At 45.1% G+C, this 24,077-nt stretch overlaps 3 protein-coding genes across 6 annotated transcripts; all 3 read left to right on the forward strand.

The window, feature by feature from the left end:
- The first annotated feature begins 6,183 nt into the window (after window positions 1-6,183).
- Window positions 6,184-8,615, forward strand: eapp (e2f-associated phosphoprotein). 2 transcript variants are annotated; one of them, XM_029494149.1, is made up of 7 exons: window positions 6,184-6,347; window positions 6,807-6,988; window positions 7,238-7,324; window positions 7,421-7,523; window positions 7,554-7,590; window positions 7,651-7,736; window positions 8,047-8,615. In XM_029494149.1, exons 1-7 carry the CDS (start codon window positions 6,268-6,270, stop codon window positions 8,339-8,341), a joined length of 870 nt encoding a protein of 289 aa, XP_029350009.1. In that variant the 5' UTR covers window positions 6,184-6,267; the 3' UTR covers window positions 8,342-8,615. The 2 variants fall into 2 exon arrangements, with proteins under 2 accessions (XP_029350009.1, XP_029350008.1); XM_029494148.1 differs by lacking the exon at window positions 7,554-7,590 and having other exon boundaries at window positions 7,199-7,324; window positions 7,409-7,523; window positions 7,608-7,736.
- Window positions 8,616-9,414: 799 nt separating this feature from the next.
- sptssa (serine palmitoyltransferase, small subunit A) lies at window positions 9,415-12,301 on the forward strand. The gene is made up of 2 exons (XM_029493969.1): window positions 9,415-9,585; window positions 10,282-12,301. Exons 1-2 carry the CDS (start codon window positions 9,483-9,485, stop codon window positions 10,383-10,385), a joined length of 207 nt encoding a protein of 68 aa, XP_029349829.1. The 5' UTR covers window positions 9,415-9,482; the 3' UTR covers window positions 10,386-12,301.
- Window positions 12,302-14,732: 2,431 nt separating this feature from the next.
- Window positions 14,733-21,329, forward strand: egln3 (egl-9 family hypoxia-inducible factor 3). 3 transcript variants are annotated; one of them, XM_029494034.1, is made up of 6 exons: window positions 14,733-15,467; window positions 15,546-15,959; window positions 19,195-19,314; window positions 19,632-19,768; window positions 20,092-20,165; window positions 20,382-21,329. In XM_029494034.1, exons 2-6 carry the CDS (start codon window positions 15,600-15,602, stop codon window positions 20,414-20,416), a joined length of 726 nt encoding a protein of 241 aa, XP_029349894.1. In that variant the 5' UTR covers window positions 14,733-15,467; window positions 15,546-15,599; the 3' UTR covers window positions 20,417-21,329. The 3 variants fall into 3 exon arrangements, with proteins under 3 accessions (XP_029349894.1, XP_029349895.1, XP_029349893.1); XM_029494035.1 differs by having other exon boundaries at window positions 14,733-15,389; XM_029494033.1 differs by having other exon boundaries at window positions 14,733-15,959.
- The last annotated feature ends 2,748 nt before the right edge of the window (window positions 21,330-24,077 follow it).

Below are 24,077 nucleotides of genomic sequence, written 5' to 3' on the forward strand. Positions count from 1 at the left end.
TTTTTACCTTTTCTGGATAATTTTCCACTGTGTGTGTCTGAGACGGCGCGTTGGTTCATGGATACACACTCATATTATTCATTCATCCATCTCACACACACACACACACACACTTAGTGTACACAAAGGACCTCACTCTCTCTCTCTTTAATTGGATTGAGACATCAGGAGGTGTCAATCAAACGTCTTTACAAACCGACAATCTCTTCAAAAAGCCATTATGTACACCAACGGACCCCAGGGGCCAGCGCACACACACAGTGAGAAAGGAAAGGAAGGTAATAATTAGTTGTTGGTGGTTTGATGGGAGCTCCTGGCACCTCCAGGCCACGAGAAAATGTTCTCACAACTCTCAGCTAGTGTGTGTGTGTGTGTTGTCCCATTTCACCACCCAGACGTCTCCGCCGGCCTCGAGTTAAGACGGAAAGAACCCTGAACAGCTGCTGTTCCATGTCCACGCTGTACAAACACCAGTTAACTTGTTCCGCCTTATTTCCAGGAACAAAGACACAAGAAACCTTTTGTATTTGAACTTTTAGGTGGACGGCGTCACGGTAGACCAGCAGGCCGCAGTCTCTGGGTTCAAACCTGGGCCTTCCTGTGTCGACTGGACCCTCCCAGGTTCTCTGACTCCGCCCTCTCCCAGTCACCCGGCGGTGGCTCCACCCCTCCACCATGGGTGAGACTGGGAACATCCTGGAGTTTTGTCAACAACCAGTTCAAAGACTTGACTTGGCTCCAGATCTTGGTCCACGTTTTGAGGTCTGGACTCCTCCAGACCTCCAGCAAATGAGCCAGGTGGCGTTATCTGGTACAGCACTTCCTGTCCCGTCCGTCTCCTCACAGCCAGAAGCGCCGCTCAGCGTGTTGAACTCAAACATGCCACCTTAAATCATGTCGGCCCCGGTGGAACAACATGTGACACGTTTTCCTGACAGACTGTCAGACGTCATCTGCTCACCAGCGCTGATCTCAGGCGCCGGTTCATGATACAGCTTCCTGTGTGACACTGCATCATGGGTAATGGATTAAGACACACACACTGCTTATTTCGACTGAATGTGACATTTTTGTCTGATGTTGTTAAACAGAGCTGGAAGTCACCAACACACTGACCAGGAACTTTATTTTGAAAAATGCAGCTAGAAATTAATTTCCTGTGTGTATAGACACATATATATAGTTTCATCGATGCTTGGTCATATGACAGTTTGTCATGGTGTGTGTGTGTGTGTGTGTGTGTGTGTGTGTGTGTGTTTGGGGGCCACCTGCTGTGTGTATGCCTGTTCAGCTGCTCTCCCACTGAGTCTGCAGCCAAATAATACTTCATTAAAATACCAATAAATACTCCAAAAGATCACTCAAACACCCACAGAGAATGAAACTTAATTAAAATACCAATAAGCAATTAACTTAATTTCATCACCCAGTAAATAACCAACTTCATCAAAATACCAGGCAGGAGCCAACTTCATTCAAAAACGCTCCCAGTCGAATGGAGTCAGGGGAGCATGTGCTGGTGCAACATTGTGCTGAGTGTGTGTGTGTGTGTGTGTGTGTGTGTGAGTGATTTACATGGTAATAACCCGCCACGCTCTGGAAGTTTCTCTCCACGATAGATGAGCTGAGATCCGTTTCATTCTTCGTCTGTTCATCCAACGTTCATCTCACAGCTGGACTTTTGTTTCCGTCCTTCGCCTTCTTTTTTCTGTCTTTTCTTTTTGGTTTCGCTCTTCCTCTCTCTCCCTCCCTCTCTCTCTTTTTATGTTTTTTTTTCATAGCTTCTCTCTCACATGCTAATCTGGGCTGAGCGATTGGCTGCTTCGGAGGAAACGGAGAGAAAAACAAGACGACAAAAGCTTGAATCTATAGACGAATGGGAATAAGAGGGTGAGGGGGGCTTTGAGGAACTTTGTGTTCAGTGATTGGTCGAACACGTGGGCCAACGGAGCAGCAGCCACCGCCATTTTTAAAAACTTGTGAGCAAATGAACAAAATTATCCAAATCTGAAGCAGAAACTCAAACTCAAACAGACAAAGCTCCGCCCACAGCGTCCTCCATCTTGTACAGATGTAATCCAAAGTGTGAAGCCTCCAGTTTGTAAGATAACCGTTGGCCATCTTGGCTTTTACAAATCATAAGATTTGGAGGAGAAGGAGGAGCTGACCTGCTCTGTACTCGCTCCTGATTGGATGGTACAGCCTGTCAGTCACACAGTAGCCCCGCCTGTTTCCCTCTTTACTCAGGGAAACTTCTTCACCAACACTGGACTGCTGCTGTTCTTCCATCCTGGTCCTGGTTCTGGTCCAGGCCTGTTTAATCAGAGACATGAAGGAGGAGGATGAACAAATGCGAAGACAAAAAGGAAGATGGAGGGAAACAATAAGTGGAAATAAAGAAAATGGACAATAACAAAAAAAAACAAACTAAACTCCAAAAGCAAAAAGTAGGAGAGAGAGAAAATACAGAAGGAGGGAAGGAAGGAGGAGAGAGAGGAAAGGAAAGAGGGAGGAAGGAACCTGAAGGGAATGTATGGAAATAATCCAGCTGCGAACTGTTGAAAATAACACACACACACACACACACACACACACAGAGGTTGTGTGGTTTATTCCCCAGTGTCGGAGGAACATTGAAAGTGTGAGGAAATAACAAGAGACCGAGTCATTAATTTGACTTCATGGTGAATGTGTGTGTCCGTGGGTTCTGCAGGGTCACAGCTCACCAACATGGACGGATAATAAAGTCCCCACACTTTTTACATGGAGACGGACAACGAGGGGGGGGGGCTCAGACATGAGGTGGCAGAAGATAATGAAGTCATCTCCTGTGTTGGCAGAACAGGCCCACAGGTGGAGCCCCCACTCTGAGAGCAGCAGGTTCTCGGGGGGAAATTAAATGATGTAGAAATCTGTCACAGGTAGTCACCATGGTTACAAACATGTTTAATGGGACTTATGGACGTGTTTCGTTATTCTGGGCTCTGAGGTCAAAGGGCGTTACTGTACATTCACTCATTCATGTCTGGGATCATGTTTAATTTCATGTTTGAAGATGTATTCATCGACTTGATTTGGATTGCTGCCGCTTCATTCCTTCACACATGGCGTCCTCTTCCTCAGACAGGAAGCAGACTCTCCAAGGTGACTCCGGACCTGGATCTGTCAGAGTGTGCTGTGTTGCTGTGTGACAGATCGGCTGACAGATCCATGGATGTGAGAATGTAGAATCCCGGCACCTGTATGGACGGAGTCATCACACACGCTCTGCAGGAAGCAGGGACGACATGACAGCACAAATGGAGATGAGAAGGTTATGTGCGAGGACCAATTTATTTTTCTTGGCAGGGTGGGAAAGCCTGTGAGACACGTTTCACGTCTACATGAGCCTCACTAATGAAATCCTCCCAAAGTGTATTTAGATCCAGACGTGGGCCGAGCGGCCCGCCGGATCACCGTCAGCTCCACTTTTATCAGAAAAATGGTCAAGTGAGCGTCTAAGACAAGAACCCAACTGGGATGTGGGCGGAGTCAGATCAGCTCCATCAGCGGGCTTTGCTTTAATCTTCAGCTGTGTTTCCTGTGATCGGGCTCTGAGCAGCTGACCTCTGACCTTTGAATGACCCAGTCCTGGTTGTTCAGAGGGACTGCAGGTCCCACCTGTCCTCAGGAGGAGCTGACGATAGGGATGGATGATGGATGGATGATGAATGGATGAATGATGGATGATGGATGATGGATGATGGATGGATGGATGATGGATGATGGATGGATGATGGATGGATGATGGACAGATGAATGATGGATGATGGATGGATGGATGATGGATGATGGATGATGGATGGATGGATGATGGACGGATGAATGATGGATGATGGATGGATGGATGATGGATGATGGATGATGGATGGATGGATGATGGACGGATGAATGATGGATAATGGATAGCTGGATGATGGATGAATGATGGATGATGGATGATGGATGGATGATGTGCTGGGTCCAGGTTCAGGGAACCGGACTGGAAATGTGTTTCCCTTCAGATTGGATTTGATTTCAGGAGGAGGACTCGTTAGAATCAGAACATTTGTGATTGTGTTTGTCGACTCGACTGCAGAGCTGCGATGGAAACATGGCTGCCTCTCCGTCTGAAGGCCTGTCTGCTCTGACCATGTTGTGTTCGGTGTTGAAAGCTGTGAAAAACCCTCCTCCCTCCCCTCACACACACACACACACACACACAGTCTAACAGTGACACACACAACACAAGCCTTCCAAAACAGCCTCACATAATTATCCCGGCGCACCAAAAGTCTGCTTTTCTTTTCTTGCAGGAAATTGCTGTGTATCACTGAAAATCTATTGAAAGCAGCAAACAAAGGAGAGAAAAAGCAACTGTGACTACAGCACGGATTCCTACACACACACACACACTGTCCATTGTCTTCGCCACCATTATCCAACCCAACACTGTGCGTTTTTGTCGTCCTGTGTGCGTTGTGTGGTGTCTGTGGAGCAGCCGACACCCAGTGGGAGAGCCTGCTGCCTGTGGGGGAACAGATGGGTGTAATTATGTTATTTTTACCTCCTCCAGGAGCTGGCTGCCAGCTCGGGAAATTAGCATCACACCTGTGTGTAATTGGCTAAATTAGCTTGTCGAGCGGGAGAGCTGAGACAGAGGTGGACGGTTAGGCGTGTGTCTGTGTGTGTGTGTAGGAGGCAGGTAAAATCAGAGTAGTTGTTTAGTGTGTGTCGGAGAAGAGGCTGTCAGGAGAGTGAGATGTCACACCTGGAATGGAAAATGTCACCCAGCAGCCCTGCACACAAACACACACTCTCACACACAGTCACACAACAGAAAAAGACGCTGAAGAACAAGCTGAAGGAGAAAGACACAAAACAAACAGCACACACACAGGCAAACAAAATCAAAGGAAGACATAAACACACAAACAGTGAACAGAGCAGGAAGCTCAACACGAAGGTTTAAACACACAATCACTCGACACATTCGCCTGTAAATACATTTAATTGGTTGAGAAAAACATGTGATCTGTTTCTGGCGAAGTTTTCTGGACCGGGACAAACTCATGTGACCAACTGTCGGTCCGCCATGATGCTGCTTGGTACTCTCTCCTAATTGAACGGTTCAATATGTCAGTCACACAGTAGCCCCGCCCCCAACCCCTCCCCTCCCTCTAAATGGAGCTTTGTTTAAAAAACAAACATCATGTTGTGTTGAAGACTGTAAACTGGAGACTGAGACCAGAAACTCATCAGGAAAACATTTACTGAGGAGGAGGAGGGACATTTTCCCATAGACTTCAATGCAGTCCGACCTCTGATTACAGCCAGTGGAGTCGCCTCCTGTTGGTTGTGGTTGATGTACGTGAGCTGTGTCCCAGCTCAGACTCCAAAGGCTCCTTCAGGTGAGTCCAGAAGTCACTGAGGTCAGGTGCAGCTCAAATGGCATTATGGGAAAATCACTCCCCCATTTTAAAGTCCTGTCTCAGCTGCTGATCACAATGGACAGAAGTCTTTAACCCAAACCCCCAAAGATGAACAAAGGGGAGCTACAGATTTGAACAGAGAGGTCAAAGGTCAACATGCTGATCTGTACTCCTAATGATAACTTGTTTGTTTTCAACATGAAATCATTTTCTCTTCTTTTTTCAGGACAAAGCCTCCTGCAGCTGCTGCAGCCACAACAACCTGATCTGTTGGCGTCACCTACAGGTGGTCTCCTGTATCAGCAGCAGGCTCCATCACAGCTGTCAGTGTTGAATGAAGGAGTTCATCTTCTCCCATAACTGTGTGTGGTATAATCTGCAGATTTCACATTCAGAAGTTCACACTTCTTTGTTTTCTGACAAAAATAAGTGATTTTCTGTGAGAATGATCAAATGTTCTCCTCAACTGATCCTTCTGATTTCCAACTGTTAAGTTTCATCAGAAATGAGAAAAGTCATTTCAAAATATGACCGCTGACAAATTTCCAAATTCTGAGGACACCAACGCGTTTGTTTGTTATTTAGTTTGTTTGTTTGTGATCATATCTTGATCATCTGCACTTGCACATTAACGGTTCGTCGGCTGTGTTCTCCGTCGTCACCAGCAGGTGGCGGAACAGAGTAAATCTCCTCCAACTTCGTTCGTTCAAAGTAACAGAGAAGAAGACGAGGCGGAAGCGGCCATTGCTAACTCTGCTGTGGCTAAGCTGGCGAGCACCACACGTTGTCGTAACTGAATCCAGACGAACAGAAAAGAATGAACAAACTGAACAAATCTGAAGATTTTGATCCGTATGAGATCGAGGAGCCGAGTGACGAGGAGAGAGCCAGCAGCAGGTCGGTGAGGCTAGCCCGCTAGTTAGCTGCATGCTAATGTAAACAAACAGGCCATAATATGAAACTGTGTCTGATTCAGCTCCTCTTTTTAACATTACCGTAAAAAATAAACTGATAATGATGAACACAACGTACAGCTAAAGACACAAACAGTCAGGTGTTTAAAATTCAGTTTGGCATTAAAACATGTTTCCACAATCCAAAATAACTGGGCTGTATTTAAAGTGTCAGGACCAGTTAGCTCTGTTTATGTTTATGTTTTCGGGATACGTTTATAATTTTAACTAGTAGCACATTAAAGCTCCAAGTTTTCCATTATGGAACATTTCACTCCTTTTATTTTTAGACCAGGTCCAGGTCTAAGGTCTGGTTGTTCAGACAGCCTTAAAGTATTCGTCTGCCTTCAATGTGGAACATATGTTGAGTTAAGTTTGCCTTTAATTTCTCTAATTTTTGTAGTTCAGAGGACGAGCTGGACGTGCTGCTGAACGGGACACCAGACCAGAAGAAGAAACTGATCCGCGAGTATCTGACGGGGGAGAGCGAGTCATCCAGTGGGGATGAGTTTGAGAAGGAGATGGAGGCTGAGCTCAGCTCCACCATCAGGACCATGGAGGGGACATGGGGTCCTTCAACGACAGGTAACACTCAACTGGCTGTTCAGAGGTCACTCACAGGAAGCCAAATACGGCGTCACCTTCAGACGTTTAAATGAATGTTTGTGATGAGGTTCAGCTGGAGCCAGTTTAGGACCATAAATACCATTAATCAAATGTACACTCTTATAACTACTCATGTCCCATCAGACACAGAGTCACATGTCCTTGAAATTGTGTGTGTTTGTCCTTCAGCTGAAAGAAGTGCTGGAAGAGGCAGTGAGGGAGGAGGAGGTGGGAGCAGCGCCTCTGGACTTTCAAATCCTCGGATGTATGATAAAGTCTACTTTGACTCTGACTCAGAGGATGAGGACACGCCAAGTAAGAGCAGCATGTAAACATGGCGCATGGTTGGGTAGATATGGGTTTCATGAATCGAGACACTGACTCCAAAATCCTCTGCAGGCAGCTCCACAGGACAGAGGCGGAGACAGCGGATCATACCGACCAATGACGAGCTGCTGTATGACCCAGATGAGGACGACAGAGACCAGGCCTGGGTAGACGCCAGGAGGAGACAGTAAGACAAGGCAGTTCATCTCAAAAAAAGTCAACATCAGATGTCCCCACCGTGTACTCACCAGTCTGTCCTCTTCCTGTTCAGGTATAACAACAGAAGAAGACCAGCGGTGGCACTTCATTCCCAGCCGCGTCGGGCGCAGGGTTTACCCAACAGTGACGCCATCCTCAACTGTCCTGCCTGCATGACAACGCTCTGTCTGGACTGTCAGAGGTTTGGTTTGGTTTGGTTTTTTGTTTTAAATACAGCAGGGTTTTGCAGAAGCTTCTAATTTTCAAGTAGTCTAAATGGCGTTTCCTTCTCCAAAGTACAAATGTGCACAGAGATGTGACTGTTAAGAAGACAGTCACAAATCAATTGGATCTATTTTCTATTTCTGCAGCTTTACACATGAAGTGAAGACGATCAGAAAAGCTGTGTGAATTCATCTTTTTTCAAGTGTAATAATTCATTAGCTCCTCTCAGCTGACCTCATTGACTTCTTCTGCTGAGCAGTACATCAAGTGTGCTTGTTTCCACACAGGCATGAAAAGTACCGGACGCAGTACAGAGCCATGTTCGTCATGAACTGCACAGTAAAGACAGACGAGATGTTACGCTACAAAACACAGCAGGAGAAGAAACAGAGGAACAGGAAGAGGAAGAGGGGCCAGAAAACAGAAATGCCAACAGACGAGGGTCCAGATCCTGCACCAGCAGGAATGGATGCAGACGAGATTTACCACCCAGTGCAGTGCTCCGAGTGCTCCACCGAGGTGGCTGTGTTTGACAAAGACGAGGTGTACCACTTCTTCAACATCCTGGCCAGTCACTGCTGAGGCAGCAGGAGCAAGAAGGAGCAGGAGGAGGAGGGAGATGGGCCGCTTCCAGAATGTGACTGTGCTCACACAAGACCCCAAACACACATGGGATTTTTTTTTTTTTTTTTTGGGGGGGGGGGGCCCAAAGCCAATCGGAAAGATGTGAGAAGTAAGAAGTATATAAACATCACACACACAAATCTTTTTAATACTGATCCAGTTTTATTTTATTTTTTTACTTTTGGTATTTGCACATGTGGGAGTTAAGAAATAAACTCCATTCAGAACTGCATGCTGAGCTTGGTCTACGTATTTATTCAAACAGAAGGACTAGAATATAAAAAAAAAGGATATTAAAATACATGCAATATTATTTTGCACACAATAGTTTTCCATAAAAGTTCACAACACTGAAGTTGTGTTTCTGGTATGTTTGTTTTATTGAAGGTAAATAAATTATATTAAATGTTAAGAACAAATGATATTTTATGATCAGCAAACATTTGGTTCTGCAAAAATGAATAAAATGAACTAACAGTGATTAATTATAATGATCATGTTACGTAGAAGCTGAGATCCATTCACTTATTTCTGTTCTGGAGCTGTAACGAGCTGGGGGGCTCTGGACAGTCAGCGTGTTGTAATCCATCCATCTACCATCGACCAGCTTTCCCCTGCTGTAGCCCGGTCTGGTTCGGTCTGGTTCGGTCTAGGATGCCGAATCAGACCGAATCAGACGCCGTCTCCGGGAATCGAACCGCGACATCAGCGATAACCACTCGGACTCAAACAGCAGAAAACTCTCCATTTGCGGAGCCGTTTATACTATTAAAAATATGTTTGTTTATCCTGAAGCATCATTCAGCGCAGACCGTGGAGGACTGCTACGTCACTGAGGTGAGCGCGTTGCGTCATTTCCGGTCACTGGTGTTCTTCGCGTTACTGTCGCTGATGATCACGTTTTATTTTATTTTGAAATCAGGAAGTCGGCACTCCCCTGTGCGTTGCGTCACAGCCGGGCGCGGCAATGCGCAGTTGTGGTTGGCTGGAAATCAGCGTCTCGTGATCAGGCGTCAGAAGGGTACCGGAAATGACGCTGCGGAGCGGAAGAACGGAGCTCGGACCCACACGGAGGAGTTCTGTCTGAGCAGTGGACATCATGGCGCTGGGGGACTGCTGGAAGCAGCTGTCCTGGTTCTACTACCAGTACCTGCTGGTGACGGCGCTCTACATGCTGGAGCCCTGGGAGCGGACCGTCTTCAGTATCCTTCACGGCCTCCGCCGGCTAACATGCTAATTTAGCCTCGGAGCTTTAGCAGCTAGCTGACCGCCGAGCAGAAACACGCCCTGACACTCCGACGGAAAGAGTTCTCTAATGTCTTAGAGCTTTGAGGAGAATGAACAGACAGCTGTTCTGATGGCAGATCACTGAAGGTGAAGGCAGACGGACCAACACCTTTTGTGTGTGTGTGTGTCTTAAAATTGGAAAATAATATAGTTTTAAAGAAGCCTGCTGTCATTAGAAAAGGACACACATTTGTTCTGAAATGATGTCTCATGAATCTGTGAGGTTGAAGTTGGTTTGTTCTGCGGAAGAAGTAAAAAGTAGTCCTCTGTAATTATAAATGTTTTTAACAGATCCCTGAGTAAACGTGTAATGTTTACTGGAATAGGCACCCTCAGGCAAAGCTACCAGATCAGCTGATCAGGTTAATGGATGTTACATCATGTGCTCCTAATTTTCTTCTTCTGGATAAATAACTCAAAATTTAGCTCTGAGGCGACGTCATTCATCCAGGAGGAAAGACTGTGTGTTGATAACTGTTGATGTGTTATTGTTGTACTTTTCTCTGTGGCACCACAGTGTGCAGGTGTGTGGGAGTGTTTGTGTTCTTGTGCGGCAGCTGCTCGGGGATCACATTTCCATTTGAAAGAGTCCCTTAACGCCTCTTCTTCAGACTCCCTGCTGATCTCTGTGGCTGCCATGGCCATTTACACCGGCTATGTGTTCATGCCTCAGCACATCATGGCTATCCTGCACTACTTCGAGGTTGTCCAGTGACACGATGGCTCGGGTCGTCCGCCCCACTGGTCCCATCTTGTCTCTGGCTTCCTGTCCGTCCATCTGCCTGACCATCTCTCTGGGGCTTGAGGTGTGGGATCATTTCAACCACGTTGCAGCTGAACATCTCTCCTCCTTTCCCAGAGGAGGTTAATTCAATATTAAAGGTCACAATGCTCTGAACGGCGAGCTGGAGGCCAAGTTGGACGATGTTTCTTCTTCACATGTCTGAAAAGGTTTTTTTTGTGAACAGTGTTGAGCCGGGAGGCCTGGCCTTCGTAGAGCGTGCTCGGCTTTGTCTCATGCATTTTGATTTTATCTCCTCAGATCAAGCACACCTTACAGTTTTGTAAATGTAAGTACCTGGATGTCTGGACAGCTAAATTCTTTCTCCATGACAACATCAAACCGTTGTCTGACAGAGCGAACGCTGGATGATGTCAAGTCTGTAAACAGGTTCTTGTTGTTTGGGCAGTAACTGCTCATAAAGATCAGATGAAACCATTTTTGACTATCACTTTTGTTTTCCAGCACGTTTAAGAGTCTGCTTCAATATACAGATGAATTAGATTTTTTTTTTTTATGCCATTGAATGAGTAATGACTTACTTCAGCCTTGCTAAATGACACACAGATGTGACCCAGTAGAGCAGTGTTTTTGCTATGTGTGAAATTATTCTGAAAAGGATTTTCTAAGAAGCGGCCAAACATTTAGGACCGTTTAGACAAATGAAATGAAACCAACCTGAATCATTCTAACATTATTATTTCTAGTTTTCTTTTAACCTGCAGAGAATAAGATTCTTTGAGCTCAGACTAATGTCGTCTCTTGATACCCGGGGAGCAAATGAGTTTGGACAGACACATGACGACACAACATAACACAGTTGTTTAACATCAGTCGAAGCAGCGCTGCATCTGCAGCATGTCCATCATGTTGGCAGATTTTCTGGGATTTCTGTTGAAATAATCAATTTTACAATTCAAACATTTTTGTTGTTCATGTATCAAACAAACAGCATTTTTTATAAGTGGAGACTTTTTTTGGAGGAGGCCTTTTGATAGTTTGACAGAAGAGAGAGCTGGACAACAAAAAACAGCAACCATGCATCTCTGCAGCACCACAACACGTCAAGACAGTTAATCTTTTTATTCATAAAAAAGGGCAGCTCATCTGATGTGGATGTTGCACTGCATTATATTGTAATTTTGATCAATTGTGCAGATTTCTGATTGATACTCAGACCCACACCTGTCCCTGTGTTTGAGCTTTTTGTTTTTATGATATTTTATTTTGAAAAGATCCCAGAACAAGATGCCTTTCCTTCTCAGGCTGTGTTAACATGGCAGGTTGTTGTTGTTAGTCGAAGGGTTGAAGACGGCACATTGTCCTTTTTAATTCCTTTTTTCATGTTGACTGTTAACTGTTTTCATAGAAAAATGAAAATAAATTGTCTCCATTTGTCACATTTTACAGCGTGTTCATCTGCCACTACTGTGTCCCTTGGAAAATTGTGCATTTTTCTTAACCTTGTGTATATTATCTTGTATACATATTTGTAAAGTTTTGTAGTCGGACATATTGCCATATAGAATAAAATATTTGGTTTTGTGAGCTACTGATGCTAAATGCTGTTCTAGAATCATTAAAGGGATATTTCACTAAACTCCAGCTTGTCTACAGTTACATTTTTATTTTAAACTGTCTGTTTATGGGCTGTAGGTAGTTTTCATCACAAAGTTGAGCAGTTCACTGTGAGTTAAAGAAAAGCTGGAAGTGGATCTTTTTTGGACCTTTCACGAGAAACAACTTGAAAAACAATTTTTTTTCCTGGGGTGCAATAACTGACAGATTTTCTGTTCCAATGAAAGTAAAATTCATTTGTGTGTTTCTTCTAATTACCAATGTAGACTGACTGAATTCTTTTTTTTTTCAGGCTCCTTGTTAATGAGCTTGACTTTGCTTTTTATTTTTCATGTATTTGCTGTTCTGCGACAGGAGATGGGGGTGTTTCCATCGTTTCTATCTCACCTCTGAAAACAAACATTTGATGGTTTGTTTTTTTAAGTGACAAAATAACAAATACATTTAGTTTCTTTGATTTTGAATCTTTTTAAATACCAGAGACAGTAAACAGTTTTGTTGCAGAAAGTTCGTTCCCCAAAGAAAACAAAATGAGACTGGATAAAATGTGTTATACTTTAAATTTGTTCAAATAATAATGAATAATAACTTTCTGTATTCTGCTTTTCTTTGGTTATTCTGCTTCAGGAAAAGAAGGAAACATTCAGTGTGTTTTAGTTCTTGTTTTCTGCGTCTGAACTGATCAGACAGAATCAGATGAGTCTGAAGATGAGGAGAGTTTTTAAAAAGAAAAGGGATGAAATCAGAGAAACAAAATCTTCATGTGCCTCTAAAAGGGTTAAAGGAATCAAGAACAAATGAAATTCTAAATTAGGCAAAAGAAAGAGAAGCAGGAAACAGTTCCAGCACAAAGAAAAGCAGACTAACGTGCCAAACAGGGAAATCTAAATGGACCAGAGCCGCTCTGACAGATAAACGGGATCAAACTCCAGTCAGCAGCTCGCTGTGCCTACGTGAGAAAAGCTCCATCGTCGAAGTTAACCAATAACCAGACCTCCGTTTCCTGTCTGATCTGATGCCAGAGAGCGGCTCCTTGGCAGAGTGTGTACGTGTTGTAATCTGAGGAACTATTCCTGAGGTTTACTTAAGAGCCCAGCTGATGTCAGCTCAGCGCCTGAAGCTTCTGATGGCTGATAATCAGCATCTCATCTACAGAGCAGAAGAAGAAAAGTTCCCAAGGTTCCTTTTGGGACATGATGAGTTTTCTCATCATGTGAAAACGAAGAATGGAACTGCGGTTGTCCAAAATGAACACTGAACTTTTATCTTCACAGGTTTGTTGGTGTATTTGAACCTGCAGTCACATCCACACACCAGCAACACACATGAGCGATTCAGTGAATACACAAAGAAGAAGACGGGGAACTTTTCCTGCCAACTAATAAGAACGAGCATTTCTATAAAGCCTCAACTGAGAGAGGCAGGAAGCAAAAAAGGCAGAACAAAGTGACAATTTGGTCATCAGGCTTGTTAAAAAAGAAAATCAAGTGGAGACTGTCACAGTTAAAAAGTGAGGAAACGTTTTAAGGCCTGAATCGTAACAGAAGGTCTCAACCGATGCTGCAGGACAGACAGTAAAACTTCCTGTTTCTGACGGTCCATCAGTCTCTCACCAGAGGCAGAACGTGACGGTGATGAGCTGACCATCCTGACCTTTGAACTTTCCTCTGAATTCAGGGCCTACACTGATTGATCGGGGGCAGAACTTCTTTCCCGCCATCACCGTTTCTTCTGGCGGCAGGAAGTGGGCTGCAGTGTGCGGCCTCCTCCAAAAGTGCAGCGGTGGTGATGGGCACGACGCTGCCGCCAACCTCTTATTAAGGGTTTTATGATTAGGGACAGCATGGGCGTCCTCCCACACAGGCTGGGCTGATCCAGATCCTCATAAGTCCCGACACAGCGATTATAAACTCATTATGACATTTAGAAAATATAAAAAAAATCCATGCAGATGGCTAAAACTTCATTCATGGATGAATTGATTTTCTATTTATTATTTTTGTACGTGAGATTGTCTGAATTATTTTTGAAAAAAATCCTAATAAATAATATGATTTTATATTCCTGTAAATAAAAACTAGAAGACAGGAGCTGACGCAGCGTGTTGCTGCTGTTGTGTTGTGTTTCTTCCGCACGTGGTCAGCTGCACGTTCACTGTTGACTTCCGGGCTGAAGGAGCGCGAGGCCTACATGCGGCCCGCTCAGTCCTCAATGGCGGCGGGAACGCCCAGTGCGCGGGCACGACGCCGTTCATTCATCCAGAGAGCGGCTCAATATGCCGCCGTCATGGCTGTGAGTAACCATGGCAACAGGTCATCACGTGGCGTGAGCCCCGCCCATCACATCCAGCACGTCTCACGCTTGTCATTGTCGGACCGGATGTTTGACAGGGAAACTTCAGATTAAGAGCCGGGCGAAGGGCCAGCGGTTTGTTTTTCTAAAATATGTTTCATGTCTGTGAATTGTTGACTCAACATGATGAACACGTTTTTCCAACCAAAAGCTCAACAACTGTCTGTTTGACAGCACACCCAGATGAGGCGGGACAAACATCCGGATGAAACCATTTCTGCATCAAAGAAATGACATTTTAAAAAAGCAGCGTGGGGCTCTTATGTTGAAACACATTACCGGAAGTTACGTAGTGCTCGCGTATTTGACGGAGTTCCTGACATGAACTTGGACTAGAACTGCGAACCGAGTCCAGCTGTCAGTAGGTCCGTGAGCCTCTCAGCCCTCCACAGAGCCGGTCCGGAGACCAGATCCAGAGACCAGATCCACAGACCAGGTCCACAGACCAGATCCAGAGACCAGATCCAGAGACCAGATCCACAGACCCGGTTCACAGACCCGGTCCGGAGACCAGATCCACAGACCAGGTCCACAGACCAGATCCAGAGACCAGATCCACAGACCAGGTCCACAGACCAGATCCAGAGACCAGATCCACAGACCCGGTTCACAGACCCGGTCCGGAGACCAGATCCACAGACCAGGTCCACAGACCAGATCCACAGACCAGATCCACAGACCCGGTTCACAGACCCGGTCCGGAGACCAGATCCACAGACCAGGTCCACAGACCAGATCCACAGACCAGGTCCAGAGACCAGATCCACAGACCCGGTTCACAGACCCGGTCCGGAGACCAGATCCACAGACCCGGTCCACAGTCCCGGTCCGGAGACCAGATCCACAGACCAGGTTCACAGACCCGGTCCACAGACCAGATCAACAGACCCGGTCCACAGACCCGGTCCGGAGACCAGATCCACAGACCAGGTTCACAGACCCGGTCCACTGACCAGATCCACAGACCCGGTCCACAGTCCCGGTCCGGAGACCAGATCCACAGACCAGGTTCACAGACCCGGTCCACAGACCAGATCCACAGACCCGGTTCACAGTCCCGGTCCGGAGACCAGATCCACAGACCAGGTTCACAGACCCGGTCCACAGACCAGATCCACAGACCCGGTTCACAGTCCCGGTCCGGAGACCAGATCCACAGACCAGGTTCACAGACCCGGTCCAGGCTCACTTGGCCCAAAGATTACGGTTCCCGCTCGGATGCCTTTCATCGAGCCCGTTTCGGACGCGGACCTGGAGCGCTTGGCTCTGGACCGGGTCGTGCCGGCCCTGCTGTCCCGGGGCTTCTGCTACGTGGACGGCCTGCTGGGCCAGCCGGCCGGGGACGCGGTGCTGGAGCAGGTGAAGGAGATGCACCGGGCCGGAGCGCTGCAGGACGGCCGGCTGGCCGGCTCCGTTCCCGGCATCCACCGCAGCAGGATCCGGGGGGATAAGATCACCTGGGCGGGCGGTTCGGAGCGGGGAGCCGAGGCCATCAGCGTCCTGCTCGGCCTCATAGACCGGATCGTGTCCGTGTGTGCCCGCCGGCTCGGAAACAAGACGATCCGGGAGAGGTCTAAGGTAGGACCGGCAGATTTAGTTCATAAACCCGAAAAACGAGTTTACTCTGTCCTGAATAAATAATCAGACCTGCTGCTCTGATAGATGATAATAAAACAGAAAGTTCACATCACATGAAACTTCTCCAGCTGAAGTCCCCGTTTTATTATTCAATTCAAAAATTATTATTCAATTTTCATTTTTCATGGGAAAGAAAATCCAGGAGTCCTTTAAATAGGACAGATTCTTTGTAATTTAATTAACTTTAAATTTAAAGTTTAATGAAGAACACCTTCGAGGGACTTATACTCAGTTTTGCTGAATCACTGTTGTGCGTTCTGTGTGTTTGTTGTGTTCTGCTGAGGGCTGTCAGAGCTGATGTGTTGTGTGACTGTTTGTCCTTCTTGATCTCGGTGTCAGTCCAGGACTTAGGTCCTGTGGGAGGGTTGTGCTGCTGTTGTGTGGTGATGAGTCACCAGACGCAGGTTCAGGTGCAGGACACAACAATTCAGTTATGACTAACTACGGTGGCCCAGACAGGCCAACACAACACAAATACAAAAGATACAAAAACAACAATACATGTTGTGTGTTTGTTTTCATCCAAAGCTCTTTTTTGTTCATTGGTTTTGTGCGACTCTGGCTTTCAGTGGTTATGTGGTTCAGTGTGCTTGTGTAGTTAGTTACAGTGAGGGGGCCCTATTCTACACACACACACAGACACAGACACACAATTGTTAGAGGCATGAATACATTCTCACGTACGCACTCAGCTCGCCCCTCCTCAGTGTCACTCACGTCCTCGCATTTGCTCATACATGTGTACACACACGTTCACACACACTCCCGTCCACACGTGCAGCAGGGTGGACTGAGTTCTTATCACACAAGGCCGTCTGTTATCAGATTGGACTTCTTGAGGAAACAGTTCATCCAGTTACAATAGGATCAGACGCACAAACACACACAGACACACACACAGGTATCTTCATGGTGCAATTAAATAAACACCAACGATTTTCTGCTAAACTTGTTTCACTTCATTAAAACTTGTTTTGTCTTCAGATTTTTTGAAAATCTTCTTTCATAACAAATATCTTCTTTTTTTTTTTCCTGATTCGAAACACAAAGAATCTCAGAAAACCAAACTGATGTTTACAGACATCAGTGAAACCTCATTGGTCATTTAGATACACAGTGAGTTCCAATAAAATTTTGTTTAAACACACACAGATTTTACGGGAGAAGTTGGTGTGAGTTTATTGTGTTTGCAGAATAAAGAGCAGAACTGCTGATCAGATAAAGACAGAAACCACCCAGACACATGAGAGGAGCTTTTCTTTGGAGAAGAAATCATTTCTGTATATCTCTTATTATTAATGCTGTGACCTTTTTGTACTCATTGTGGGACCGTTTGGGGTCCTGAGTCCTCAGTTTGGTTCTGGTGGATTCAGCCTCACGCTCCTCACGTAGCTTTGTCATTAAGCTGTCAGCTGGCTGGAAACCTGCCCCCCCCACCGGCCTAATACAGAGATAAGATAAAGTTGAACTCCAAACAGCTCTCAGAGGCGTTTTCTTTTCAACAGTATCATTTCCTGTTCGCCCAGCAGCCTTTTTGGAGTGTGTGTCAGTGTCTAAGTGTCCCGGTGGTGTGATTCCTTGGGTCCGACCATCACACTGATGGGGCTCAACCCCCCCCTTCCTTCACGTTAGGCCCCTGTGGTGGTTGTGGGGGGGGTGTCTATGCTTTGTGTGACAACGCAGACATCAGGTGTTGCAGGCTGACGTCAGTGAGATGAGTACAGGTGTGTGTTGTTGATGATTTGGCATTAAGGCGAGGTTCGTCTACACTGTGACCTGTGTGTGTGACGCTGATCTTTTAACAATAAAAGTGTGTTATTGTTGTTGACGGCTGCAGGCGAAGCTGCTGACATCATTAACTTCATGTACGTCACAACGAGAGCATGCAGAGGGAGTGACGTACGATCTGATGAGTCCGCACGAAGACAACAAACACTTTCATCCTTTTTCTTATTTATCTGTCTCAACAAAATAAAGTCCTGAAAGTTTAACACTGATTTGAATAATTCATAATTTAGTTCTCCTTTCATTCAACATTTTGGGCCGTTTTTTAGATTTCTATTTCATTTTTCTCCTTTTTAAATTTTTCACTCCCAATTGACACTTGTGTTGTGGAGCTACAAAAAAGAGACTTTAATCAGCAGTTATTTGAGTTTCGACTCTCACTTAATTGGCATCAGTAAACTGTGTGTTCATCACCTGTGGCTCTAACCTGAACCAGCAGATGACCCAGCTGTGACCTCGGGGTGGGGGGGTCAGCTGGTGGCGGCGGCTCTTTGTTTGAGTTTTTGTTGACTCTGACACGGTCTGATGTCTCAATGGTTTGTTGGGTTTCCGATGGGTCGAAAGGTCACAGTGCTGGGAACCCTCCCCCACCAAACCAAGGCTTCAGGGTCCGTACTGACATTTCACATCCAAATATGGAAACAACTCTTCCAGGTTTAGTGACCATCTGGATGACAGATATTTAAAGGGCTGTTCCTGCAGAGTCGCTGAACAGCTGAGGAGGAAAGAAAATGGCAGAAATATTCACAACAAAGTGGACATTTTGTGTTAAAGTCTCTTCCAACATCACATTCTAACATCCAAACAACGACAGGTGACACAATTTGTCTTCAGTCCAGCTGCATGTACACACACACACACACACACACACACACACACATAAACAGGCATGCAAACATGAACAAGTGCACAGTTTGTTTACGTGCTGCTGAAGCCGTAGCCACACAACTACAACACACACCCCTGATGTTCACAAGAAATATGAGCAACAAACCACACACACAGGAAGTTTCTGTCACCACGTCTGTCTTGATTTTCAGTAACTGCTCTCAGATGGACAGAAAGAACTCTCTGCTGCTTTTATTTCTTATTAATCTTCATTTTTTTACCTCCTGTGTTTCTGTTCCTGTCACACTAGTTGTTTGTTTCTGTCCTTCAGCTGAAACAGCTCACAGTCTGCTGTCTGTCTGGAGAGAACGTTATGATGTCACAGAGAAATTGACCTTTAACTTTTTGAGTATAAAATGCAATAACTTCATTTTAACCTTAAAGTTGTTTGGGTTCAATTCTGTCACATTTAGCATTTAGCACATTTGGCGTACTAGATCACTTGTCCTTTGACCCCCGAAACACAGAGGTATGATGAAGCGTCTCACTTCTGTGTCTTTAGGCCATGGTGGCGTGTTACCCAGGAAACGGAGCCGGCTACGTCAAGCATGTGGACAACCCCAACCGTGATGGACGGCTCATCACCTGCATCTACTACCTCAACAAGAACTGGAACGCCAAGGTGCATTTAGGGACCCGTCCATTCTGAAACTTCCTGTCTGACAGGAAATGCTGGCTCTATGTTCTTTGATTATAATATCGACATAAAAAGGATGACTCACTCTGATGATGTCAGAGGAAGGGCAGAACTTTGAGAATTAAACACAGGAAGTAGCTGACAACTGTGAGGTCATGATGCTGAAGGATTTGGGGATTTCTGTTATATGAATTAATAATAATATGAATCAGTGCAGCGGCATAGTGGTTAGTGCTGTTGACCCACAAAAAGAAGTTTCTTGTGCTGTTGTTGTTGATGTTTTTGTTGTTGTTGTGTGTCAGGAACACGGTGGAATCCTCAGGATCTTTCCTGAAGGTAAATCCTGCGTGGCCGACATCAAACCGCTTTTTGACCGGCTGCTCTTCTTTTGGTCCGATCGCAGGAACCCACATGAGGTGCAGCCCTCCTACGCCACCAGGTAACCAACCAACCAACCAATCAATCCATCAATCATTCCATTAACCCATTGATTATCAGTCAGTCACTCATCCTAACTCGCTGAGACAAGAGACAGGAAATAGGAACTCTTTCCCTTTTTGTGTTGACAGTCTGGTTTTCCCGACACACTGACTGTTGTGATCAAACACACATACGCAGCATTTTCCATGAGTCAGCAAACAAACTGAGACGGGTCAGGGTTTGGTTACACCGGATCACTGATCTGCACGTTACCGACAACTGACTTAGAAAAGAAAACCCAGAGCGTCAGTGACCTTCAGTGTGTGGTGTCTCATGTTCCAGGTATGCCATCACTGTGTGGTATTTTGACTGTGAGGAGAGAGCCGAGGCCAAGAGACGCTTCAGGGACCTGACAGGTAGACACACACTCATACAATAATTATTATTAACGATGATCCGGTCTGTAAGTAATGACCCTACAGAAGCCCGGTGTGTTAACAGTTAGGGACTATTTTCAGCAGCAGATTAATCCACATTTGGTTCTAAACCAAACTCTAAAGTGTGTGTTGTTGGTGATGTCACCAGACAACATTCTGAAGGTTTTCTTCTGTTGTGTGTCTGCTGTGTTTTAGCGTCCGGCAGCCAGCAGAGCACAAGCTTGGGCTGACGACGAGGAAACGCCGCTGCCTGGTGTTTGTCTCCCTGAAGTGCAGGACAGGACAGCAGGACTCCCCACGACTCTCCAACCTTCAGGAAGGTTGGAGTTCTGTTCTGGACTCCGGAGGAGTTGAATGGTTTGTTTTGATCCCCTCATTGCTCCGACTGGCATCCAGGCCTGAGACAACGAGCTGCCGCTCTGCTCCTGATGAACGATGAGTTCAGGTGACCGCCAGCTGCTCAGGACTTTTCCTGCTTTTACATGATGCCTGTGCAATTCTATGCCTCTGCTGATTTCTGCTGCTGAGGTGGAGAAAAATGGCGAATTGCACCTTTAAGCTTTTTGCCCTTAAACCAGGACGAGGAGCGACGGCAAAGGAAGTTATGGACAGAAAGACACTGGAGACATGATGCCTTCATCAGAAGAAAATTTGTGTTCTTTATATACTTAATGAGATCAGGAGCGTCATACATCTGGTCAGTGATGATGACGTAATCCTCACCCTAATCTTCGCCTTGTGTTTTCGATACAAGGGAACCCTGTTAGTGCTAAATACTAATCAGGGGAATGTAACTGAGGATATGTACTCCACTTTTCAACTTTGTCAGTACTATAAAGGAACTTATACTGCATATTATGTGACGGAGCTGGAGGTCAGCAGGTGGAGCCGGGTGGCGTCAGCATGAAGGCAGGTGTTGTCCCGGTTAGGAAGCGAATAATAAGTGTCTGTTAGAAGAAGCTGTTCCACCCACCCAACCATCCAGACTCACAACTCATTGCAGAATTCTTACACAGATGGACATTTGTTTGCTTTGAAAACCAAATCTTTTACAAGCAGCTTCTTAAATCTTTTGTTTTTTGTAAAACTAAAGTGTTAATAATAAACTGCAGCTGAAGTCAGTTCATTCTTTTTATGTCATCTGGGTTCTTCTTCTACTTTTACTTCTATTATATATATAAATGTATGATGCTTCTGTTAATTATATTTGTATGTAATTATATTGACAGTTAATTTATTTCACTACAGAAAATTGATGTGCAATAAATTTTAAACTGAAAGGGTAGATATGATGCGTCACTCGGGTCAGAGGTCAAAGTGCATTTACCTGTTAATCGTTTTATATTTTAATTGGTCGTTGTTGTAGTTTTGGTTTCTGACCATTAGGGGGCGATAAATTGACCAACTGAGGCTGCGCAGAAGTACAAAGCCCGTCGAAGAAGAAGCACCGGAAGCGGAAATGAAGCTCTTTTGTTTTGAAAGAGGGAAATTTAAAAAACTCGACGGCGTTCTTCAAAAATAAACACAAACAAACGGAACAAATCAACAAAAACCCGCAAAAATGGCCCCAAACTAGCAGCGGTCAGCCGTGAGTGTGAAGTAGGTTCACCTTCCCTCTTCTCCTCCGCCGTCAGCTTCCGTCCGTTAAAACTCTCTTTAACGGATTTTCTCTTTGCTCCGCTTCACTTTCTCTTTATTCCCCTTCAGTCATTTTTAAATCTCTTTGGCTTTTCTGTTCTGCTCGTGAGGCCCATTTCAGTAATCCTCCGTTTTCTGAACAAACAGCAGCTCTATTTTTGTGATTCATAATGAATGCTTTTATAACAATAGGCTTTTTTTGTGAATTCACCCTTTAAACGTTTATCCCCCCCAAAATGAGAAGAAATACCACAATCAAGACAGCAACATGTAGCATATTATTATTATTATTATAAGCTTTATTAGTATAGTTTTAATACCAGATTTGCTTTACAACAGAAAAATGGTAATATTGGTGACGGTGAGGTCCAAAGAACAGGAGCTGCAGTGTCAGTTTTCTGTCCTTATTTTAATAAATGAAGGTCATCCATCTGTTCAGGGTCACAGGCCTGAATCAGCTGTCTGACGGACACACACTCTGCAGGTCTGTGGACTGGGAGGAACCTGGAGAACCTCAGGCCTCAGACCTAACTTCTGATCTGGAAAACATGAAGGAACATGTTTGTTGGATATCAGTCCTGACAGAAGTCACGTCATCATTTTATGTTTTTTTTTTTTTTTGTTTGTTTGTTTTTTGTGAATACAAAATGCAATCATGGCCATTAACTAAATAAAAGTTTGGAGAAACTTGTATGTAAAATGAGCTTGTGGAGTCATCTTCCTGTGATGTCTCACAGCTTCCTGAACTTGTGACGACTCAGATGATTTGTGAGGAAGATATCGGATATCAGAGCTGAGCTGAACATGATGCACAATGATGCTTAAAAAAAGGCCACACACCTCCAGCCTGAATATATCTCACATGGAGAAATAAGAGAAGGTCAAAACTGCTGGACAGAAAAGAAAGAGACAACAGGAAGTTTAGGAAGTCTGCACTTTACTTTTCACTGTTAGGGTGTTCTGTCCCTTAACCTTTCAGCCATGCACTTTAATGTCTTCGGCTCCATGTGGATGGTGTCCACGACTGTCTTCTGTCAGTCAGCAGCCTCTGTGTCCTGAACTTCACCCAGAGATCATATAACCAAACTCTACAGTAATGACCCCGCTGTTTGACAAAGATAGGAATCTACATTTGAATAAAATAGTCCAATATTCTGAGATAAGGATTTTTAACCATCCAAACTTATTTTTACATTAAATTGGGGAAATAAAACATTTCCATGATACTCAGATTTTTTTGATGCTCCTTTTCTGATGCACTTAACTGCGGCATTGCAACCGTTCAGGCTAGCATTTGGAAATTTCTGAGTCTCATTTGGAATCTAAAATAAAGTGGGTTTGAACTTGTGTCTTCAGGTGTCATCTTTTTACTGTGCAAAAAGTCCGCAGCTGAAAGTCCAGGTATCAGACTTGAATATGTCCTGATTTGAGGGACCCAACTATGTGTCTCAGCAGTCTATGAAGCTGATGAATAAACACTGAGTAGATTTGAGCTTTGACCCCCTGATGATGTGTCCCTGCAGGACTCAGCACACCAACATGAAGAAGAGGGCAAGAAGGTTGCAGGCATCAGACAGCAGCAGCAGCATCCAGGAGGACTGTGAGTGATTTTCTCTCTTATTGGGGTTGACTGGTCTGAAGGTCCAGAGGACTCCCAGAGGCCCTTGAGCGAGTTCTTAGGGGTCCCCACAAAAATACAATTATTATATAACACAACAATCTGACTGGCTGTGACATCACCCACCGGAGCCAATAGGAGCGTCCGATGTACAGAAATGACTAGATGTCACTATCAAAGATGGAGGATGAGAATGGCTGGATGTGTGTGTTTTCAGGTTGTGTCCTGTGCAGGTTTAGTGATGATGACCCCGTCTTGTTTGGGGAGAAGGTCACACTGAAAGAACACAAACTAACTGTCCACTACTTCTGTTTGGTAAGTGGGAGTGTTTACATAAATCATGGATCACTGATTGGTCACCAAGGAAACTTTTTTCAGTCTTGTTTTCAGGTGAACAACATGTTTCAACAAATTCAAACGTTTATGTGTGTGTTTCAGCTGACGTCCTGTGGAGTTTACCAGCGGGGAAAGGAGGACCAGGGGGTGTTTGGTTTCCTGGTGGACGACATCAAACAGGAAATCCGGCGAACAGCACGACTGGTGCGGGAAGACACATCTGTCTCCTCCTTGTTATAGTGTGTGTGTGTGTGTTAATGTGTTTATGTGTATGTTCCAGACCTGCTGTGGCTGTAAGA

This window comes from Echeneis naucrates, chromosome 22 (assembly GCF_900963305.1).
Source record: "Echeneis naucrates chromosome 22, fEcheNa1.1, whole genome shotgun sequence".
In the NCBI taxonomy this organism is placed as follows: Eukaryota; Metazoa; Chordata; class Actinopteri; order Carangiformes; family Echeneidae; genus Echeneis; species Echeneis naucrates.

Excerpts from the sequence above, each read along its gene's own strand:
- eapp (XM_029494148.1), top strand. The coding sequence starts at position 6,268 with ATGAACAAACTGAACAAATCTGAAGATTTTGATCCGTATGAGATCGAG. Across the intron at positions 6,348-6,806 it reads GAGGAGAGAGCCAGCAGCAG|TTCAGAGGACGAGCTGGACG; the intron begins GTCGGTGAGGCT and ends TAATTTTTGTAG. Across the intron at positions 7,524-7,607 it reads GTAGACGCCAGGAGGAGACA|GTATAACAACAGAAGAAGAC; the intron begins GTAAGACAAGGC and ends CTTCCTGTTCAG.
- sptssa (XM_029493969.1), top strand. The coding sequence starts at position 9,483 with ATGGCGCTGGGGGACTGCTGGAAGCAGCTGTCCTGGTTCTACTACCAG. Across the intron at positions 9,586-10,281 it reads CTGGGAGCGGACCGTCTTCA|ACTCCCTGCTGATCTCTGTG; the intron begins GTATCCTTCACG and ends CCTCTTCTTCAG.
- egln3 (XM_029494033.1), top strand. The coding sequence starts at position 15,600 with ATGCCTTTCATCGAGCCCGTTTCGGACGCGGACCTGGAGCGCTTGGCT. Across the intron at positions 19,315-19,631 it reads ACAAGAACTGGAACGCCAAG|GAACACGGTGGAATCCTCAG; the intron begins GTGCATTTAGGG and ends GTTGTGTGTCAG. Across the intron at positions 19,769-20,091 it reads CAGCCCTCCTACGCCACCAG|GTATGCCATCACTGTGTGGT; the intron begins GTAACCAACCAA and ends CTCATGTTCCAG.